General features: G+C 63.5%; 2 protein-coding genes across 2 annotated transcripts in view; both read right to left on the bottom strand.

The window, feature by feature from the left end:
* SPTB (spectrin beta, erythrocytic) overlaps positions 1-4,116 on the bottom strand; it is a 12,022-nt gene extending 7,906 nt beyond the window's left edge. Inside the window, exons 1-13 of the mRNA XM_026850225.1 lie at positions 3,798-4,116; positions 3,566-3,717; positions 3,210-3,383; positions 3,020-3,111; positions 2,858-2,938; positions 2,640-2,755; positions 2,312-2,424; positions 2,044-2,231; positions 1,844-1,961; positions 1,153-1,311; positions 775-1,077; positions 457-607; positions 1-363 (exon numbers count right to left, since the gene is read on the bottom strand). The exon at positions 1-363 is cut by the window's left edge and continues 553 nt beyond it. Coding sequence (XP_026706026.1) covers positions 1-363; positions 457-607; positions 775-1,077; positions 1,153-1,311; positions 1,844-1,961; positions 2,044-2,231; positions 2,312-2,424; positions 2,640-2,755; positions 2,858-2,938; positions 3,020-3,111; positions 3,210-3,383; positions 3,566-3,717; positions 3,798-3,945 — 2,158 coding nt within the window. The 5' untranslated portion in view covers positions 3,946-4,116. The remainder of the gene's footprint in view (positions 364-456; positions 608-774; positions 1,078-1,152; positions 1,312-1,843; positions 1,962-2,043; positions 2,232-2,311; positions 2,425-2,639; positions 2,756-2,857; positions 2,939-3,019; positions 3,112-3,209; positions 3,384-3,565; positions 3,718-3,797) is intronic.
* Positions 1-7,035, bottom strand: part of NUP160 (nucleoporin 160) — a 59,676-nt gene that overhangs the window by 48,287 nt on the left and 4,354 nt on the right. The gene's annotated exons all lie outside the window — the stretch shown is intronic.

The raw sequence follows: 7,035 nt of genomic DNA, 5'->3' as shown, positions 1-7,035 counted from the left end.
CCATCGCCTCCCGCTCCCGCAGTTGCCCGGCCGCCCGGCCTGCTGCTGCCAGCCCCTCGCCCGCTGCCAGCGCCCGCTCCAGACGGCTGCCCCGGTTCCTCAGCTCGGCCTCGAGGACAGCATGCCGGCGCTGGAGCAGCAACACGCTCGGTAGGTCCTTCCCGAAGTCCAGGGAGGAGTAGAGCTGCTCCTGCTCCTTGATCCAGCCCTCTGCCTCGTCCAGCTCCCACAGGCAGGTCCAGAGGGACCGGGACTGCTCCAGCAAGGCTCTCCTCCGGGCCGCCAGCACTTGCAGCTCCCGCCGGCACAGCTCCAGGTGGCTCACGCGGTCCCGGATGATTTTGGGGTCACAGGGACGGTAGCCTGGCCAGGGAGTGGGGTGGGCACCCATCATCAGGGTGTCCTGGTTTCCCCCACCGGCCATGCTGCAGTCCCAGAGCATCCCATCGCACCTACCCTCAGTGTCGGCGAAGCGAAGGGCGGCGGCGCTGATGGCCCGTGTCTTCTCTGCCTGCAGGGCCATGTCTCCCTCCAGCAGCCGGTGGGTCTGCAGCAGCTCCTCTGCCTCCAGAAGGTGCTTCCCAGATTCGGGTGATGCCAATTGCACCTGAGGGAAAGCCACAGCCATCACCCACCACCAGCTCTGGCAGACAACCCCCGCTGCTCCCTAAAAGCTGCCGTCAGCACCCCAGCACCTCAACTGCCTCCCCAGGGGCATCCCACCAACACCCAGTGGGACCACATGCACAGTGGCACACAACACCCGTGGCTCACCTTGACCTCATCCATCCAGTCGATGCTATGAAGCATCTCCTGGAAGAGGTGCTGCAGGGTGAGGTTCATCTCCAGGCGCTGGCGCCGGGCAGCCAGCAGCTCCAGGAGGTGCTCCCAGAGCCGCAGGATGTTGTCCTTGCGCCTGTTGATGCGCTGGATGTCATGGTAGCGCTCCACCTCCAGCTCCTTCGCCACTGCTTCAATGGCCTGCACCCGCTCCTTGTAAGCAGCCGTGTCCGTCTCAATGGCCTCATGCTTCTTCTTGGCCGCCTCTACTGCTGGCAAGTCCTGGCCGAAGTTGTCCTGCCCCAGCAAAAAGCCCGTGGTGAGGCTCCAGCAGGATGCCCCAGCCCCCATAATGGGTGTCCCCAGTCTCACCTGGGCCACCAAGCGCTGGTTCTCGCTCAGCCAGGCCTCCCGCATGGCCGCTTTGCGGTCGAAGCGCCGTGCAAGCTGCTCCAGCTTCTCCTGCCGGATGAGCTCATTGCGCAGCGCCAGCTCCCGCTCGTGCTCTGCCTTCTCCAGCTGCTCCCAGGCCTGCAGGAAGGTGGCACTTGACTGGGGTAGCACCTGTGTCTCATGTCCCCCCACCCATCCTGTGTCTTGGTCAGTTGGTGAATCCCAATGTGACCCGCAGGTAGGAGAGCATGGCTGGAGGAACCCAACCTGCCCTGGGACAGGCCTGACCTGCCCGAGGATGGACTCAGTGTGTCCTGGGATGGTCTTGAATTTCCTTGGGAGATAGATTTGATCTGCCCCCAGGAGATGATGGACCCAAACTGCCCCGCAAAAATGGACCTAATGGACCCAAACTGCCCCCCCCCAAATGGACCTGAACTGTCCCCAGGATGCTAATCTGCCCCAGGACCTGAACTTCTCTGGGATGGACCCTACTCGCCCCCAGGAGATCGACCCAACCTGTCCCTAGACACCCCTGACCTCCCCTGGGACAGTCCCCAGAGATACTGGGGGAAGAGCTGTCCTGCTAGCTGCAGCGTACCGCAGGAGCAGCCACCCGTCCCTGGGGCAGGGCACAGCACACGGGCAGGCCATGGGATGGGACCCATACCCGGTTGATGTCGGAGACCAGGCGCCCCTCGTGCGGGGTGTAGACACGCTGGTTGTTGGCTCGCATCCGCGACTGGATGGTGAAGAGCAGCACCTCCAAGTTGCCCTTCTCCTGAAACCTGCCCCAGAGAGAGCTCAGCCTGGGGCACCCATGGGTGCTCAACAACACCACTCAGCCATGGGGGGCTCAGGGGTGCTTACTTGGGGGGTTTCTCCACAGTGCGGTAGGTGCTGAAGGCTTGCAGCTGGTGTTGCACCCCGGCCAGCGAGTTGGCGAAGTTGCGGCTGTTGAGGGAGGCGATGGTCTGCTCGATCCAGGTGAGCAGGTTGGAGGCCAACCCCCCGTAGCCCTCAATCATCCGCTCCGTCTCCTTGGCGTGCTCAATGACCTGTGACAGGGCCAGTGGTGAGTGCAGGGTGCCGGCACCCCTGGCAAAACTACACCCCAACCTCAGCACTGTTCCCCTACCTTGCCCAGACGCCTGCCCTCCACCTCCAGCACCTTCATCTTGGAGAAGTAGTGGTAGAAGGCCACCACATAGGTGATGATGGACTTCTCATCAGGGTTCTCTGTGAACACATCTGCCCAGTGCAAGCGAGAGGCATCAGTCCTCACCCAGCCTCTGCATCGCCCTGGCATCACCCCAATAGCAGTGGGCCACCACGGCCTCGTGAGGTCCCCACCCAGACCCCCCCTTCCATAGCGTGGAAGCCTCTTTGTCCCTCCACAGGGCCTGAGCATGTCCCAGGGTGTAATGGGGAAACTGAGGCAGGAGGGTTGGCAGTGGCAGCCTCACCTTCGGGGTCAAGGAGCGGGGTGATGCCCAGGTGGCGCTCCGCCACGCTGAATGCGTGCTCCAGGTTGTGCCGGGCGTTGGATTTGGTCAGGTTTTGGAAGTCAACCAGCTCTGGCCTGGGGACAGAGGGCATGGGGCAGCAGTAGCGCTCCTGTGGGACATCCCCTGGTGCCACTGGTGCCCTGGCACATCCCACTGCCCACCACTGTGCTGCCTACCTGTGTCTGTGGATGAGGGCGTTGAAGGCCAGCCCATCCTTCCAGCTCGAGGTGAAGTTGGTGATGTTTACATGGGGGTACCTGCAAGGGGACAGGGTGTCACTGTCACCCTCCAGGCACCCCCACTCAGTGGCACAGTGGGGTATGGGTGCCACCACCTACCCCGCTGTCTTCATCTGGCACCAGAGCAGCAGCGCGTCCCTGGCAGAGCGTGTCTCCCGGCCCTCCTGGGTCTGCACGATAATGTCCTGGATCTGGGGGCAGAAGGGGACATCCATGGAAGAGGGCTCCCGCTCGGGAATGAGCCATGGGGTGCTGAGCTGCGGGGTGCCTCCCACCCACCCGGCCCCACCTGGAAGCGAAGGATGATGGTCCAGATGAGGCCAAGGACGAGGCGGTGGTTGCCATCCACGATGTCGTGGGAGCCCATATTCTCCAGGTGGACCCTCTGCTCCTTCAGGAACTGCAGCGCCTTGTCCACGTTCTCCAGACAGTGGATCCGCATTCGGCCCTTGGTGGGCTTGGGCTGGGGTACAACACTCAGCACCCTCCCCTTCCACTCCAGGCACCCCCCACCCTTGCCCTGGGACACCCCTGTGCCACCCCAACCTTGGTGGAGCCTTGGTCAACACCAAGGTCAACAGCCTTGGTGGAGCATGGCATGGCATGACATGGGTCCCAGGGTCTCCAGCAGGATGGGAATCCTACCAGAAGCTCTCCTGACAGCACCTCCAGCAGCTTAATGAGCACCCGCCCATCCCGGAGGTCCATGTAGAGGTCCGAGATACGACAAGTGACACGAGCCAAGTGTGAGTTCACCCACTTGGTGAAGGTTTTCTTCTGCACGGCCTCCCGCTCGTCTGCAACGAGAGTGGGCACAGTGGCACGGGTGACAGGGACAACCCGGGATGACTGAGGAGACCCAAGACACATCCCTGACCTGCCAGGGCTTTGATGCGGGAGCGCTCAAAGAGGCGCGCTGAGCTGTTGTCGTTGTCCAGCTCATCGTCGGAGGCTTCCCAGCGGTCGTTGATGCGGCTGTATGGCTGCTGCAGCTCCAGCTGCTCGTAGTCGTTCGCTGAGGTCATGGTCCCGGCGTCCCCCAGCCGGGTGGCCGTTGGCTACTGGCAAGAGGCCCCTGGGGGAGAGCAGGGGGCCATGGGCATCACTGCGGCACCTCGCCGGCCCTGCTGCGCGTGGGGATTTGTGGCTCAAAGCTGCTGGTTAAGCTGCTCAGAGGGATTTAAACTCGCCCCCACCCAGGTCTTGGGGGGCACCTGGGTGCCGCACACTTGGGGAATCACCCTGCTGGCATGAACCTCCCATGCCAACAGCGACTTACAGAGGTGCTCCCCCACCCAGCATCCTGGGCCAGGTCCCCAGGGGTGTGCCCCCAGCCCTTGGGTACCCTCAGGGGGGAACTGGGTGCTGCTTGTACCCACCCTGATGCCAGCGCTGTGAAGGGACTTCACCAGCACCCGCAAAAAAACCCACAAAACGGGTGACAGCTGCCGGTGGGGGGGGCCACTCGCCCCCGGGGACATTTGAGACACAGATAGGACATGGCTGGTATCTAAAAATGCCAGCAAGCAGCTGTCAGTGGCTGGGCTGGGCAGGAGGTGGCTGCTGGGGGCCCCCAAGGGGTGTGGGGAGCCAGGCTGGGGCTCCCCCCAGCACCGCAGAGCTGCCAGGAGCCCTCGGGTGCGTGGTGCAGCTTGAGGAAAACCTGGGTACCCCCAAACCTCTTGTGTGTCCCCATGAGTCATGACAGCCCGTGGCCACCTGGCTCGGGACCCCCCAACAGCCGGCAGGCAGGGGAGCTTTATCGGGGCCGGCAAGGGCTGGGCTGGGCCCCATCTCCTCAACCTGCACCCTAATCGCAGCCATGCAGGCAGGGCCTTGCCTCAGGGGCTGGCTTGCACCCAAGAGCGTGCAAGGACATGTAGGAGTGCGCTAGAGCATGCATGTGTGAGCAAGGACATGTTAGAAGCATGCCAGAGTGTGTACATGTGAGCAAGGACATGCAGGAGCATGCACATGCAAGCAAGGACATGCGAATGCATGCAAGAAAGCGCACGAGAGTGTGCAAGGCCATGCAAGCATGTGCTGGAACATGCAAGAGTGGGGCTCACAGCCCACCGTGCCACGGCACTAGGCTCGCCCTCCTGTTCTGCAGGAGGAAAGCCCTGGGGAAGCCCAAATTTGAGGGCACCCCCCTGCATCCCCCACCCCCCCCAAAGCACAGGAACTGCAGCTGGTCTGCCAGGATGCCACAGACTGGCTGGCTGTGCTGAGTTGTGTCGGGTCTCTGCGGCATGCTGCAGCCCGGCGCTGCCATCCCAGTGGGAGACCTTGGCCGGGCCTCCCCCACACCATCACCACAGCAGGGCCACGGCCACGAGCATCCGAGGAGGAGGAGGAGGAGGAGGAGATGATGCTGAAGGGGGCCACAGAGAGGCCCAAGGGAGCCATCAGCGTGCATTTCAAACGCGGACACTCTCCAACCCTTTAAATCTCCCTCTACTGCACCGGCGCCTTCCGACAAGCCCCGTCTGGCAGAGGCACGCCACCGCCGGCACCCGCCGCCGGGGGATTGCCATTCTGCCCACTCGGTGAGAGGAAAGCCAAGAGTGCCGGGGTGCCAGCCCCACACCGCAAGCATCCTGCAGCCGGGGCCAGGGCAGCGTCGCCTTCCCCGGCCGGCGGCTCGGCGCCGTGAATCAGCACTTCCCGGCCAAGGGGCTGGCACCGTGCTGCTGCCAGGGTCCCCCCACCGGGACCAGGTGATGTCCCCCCTGCACCCCAAGTGCAGCAGGCGCAGCGGTTTGGTGCCTGCCAACCCACAGAACCCTCAAGCCCCTTTCCTGGCTCAGCCCTTGCCACCACAGCGTGTTGCTGAAACACTGGCTGCCAGTGCATGAAAGCACATTGGGGTCCCCCAAACCACCCCGAAATAGCTGCCCCATCACCTCCCCCCACAGCCTGGTGGGTTCCTTTGGAACCCGCTGCCTGGCATCACCCCAGAAGCTTCGCTTCACCAATTAACACTTTTATTTGGCATCCCCACCAAGCAAGTGGTCCGCAGCGGTCCAGCCCCATCGGGAAGGGGCAGAGTTGCTGGGGGGCATCCCCACAGCCCCCCGACAGCTGCCTGCCTCCCAGGCACACGGCCAGGGCCGGCAGCAGATGGTCCCCGCTCGGCACGGCCGCTCAGCACAGCATGGGGTCATTGGGCACGACGTGGCATAGCTCCTCCGGCCGGCGAGGCCCTGCTCCGGCTGCAGCTCCCCGGCCACACTCTCACCCGGCGGGTGAAGGTTTGGGTTTCCCCAGGGCTGGAGTCGGTGCAGATGCCGGCCGTGCCAGGACTGTCCCATGTCACCTAACCCGCCAGCGCACTGAGCGGTGACACACACACGTGCTGACACTCCACAGACATTTTTGGCTATAAATAGGCCTCCCCTGCACACGGCGCGGGCAGAGCCCCACTCCCTTCTTAGGAGCTGCCCCACTGCACCTCCTTGCCTACCCCAATATCACCAGCCGGGGCCCTAAAAACACCCAATTGCTGCAAAATATTCCTCGAGGGGCTCTGCTGGCACCCGCTGGGTTTGTAGAGGGTCTCCTTTGCTTGTCACCCTCTCAAACACTCCTCGTTGGCTTAATGCAGTAGAGCGAAGGGTGCCACAATCCCCTGACTCCAGGAGCTGGAGATTTGCAAAGGCCAAATCCACCTGAAAGGAGGGCTGGAAAATCAGACCCCCGGCTTACCAGGGTGTGGGCAGGAGCTCCCCCAGCTCAACAGTCACCCACAAGCATCCTCCTGCCACCACCCTGGGATGAGGAGGGGGCCAAGGGCATAGCACCCAGAAAACTCTTCCCAGTAACTCCAGTTTGTCCAGTTGCTAAAAATCGGTGGTTGAATCAGGCCGGGTGATGGGCCCCACTGAGCCCCGGGCACGTCTCCTCCGCAGCCGGCTCGCCCACCACGTCCCACCAGCACTGTCTGGGGACCCCACTGGGGGTTGTCACCCCGTGGAAAGTGTCCCCAGAAAGTCACTGCCGCTCGCCAGCCCCGTCCTTCCCGGCAGCCGCGTGTCCCCCACGGGGAGGGGACACACCAGGTGACATCGGGCCCCCCACCGCGCCGGAGAAAAGGGGGTGCTGAGCCCCCCCCC

Source organism: Athene cunicularia (genome assembly GCF_003259725.1).
Source record: "Athene cunicularia isolate RWA chromosome 5 unlocalized genomic scaffold, athCun1 chr5_part2, whole genome shotgun sequence".
Taxonomy (NCBI): domain Eukaryota; kingdom Metazoa; phylum Chordata; class Aves; order Strigiformes; family Strigidae; genus Athene; species Athene cunicularia.
This window is presented reverse-complemented; position numbering and strand designations above follow the sequence as displayed.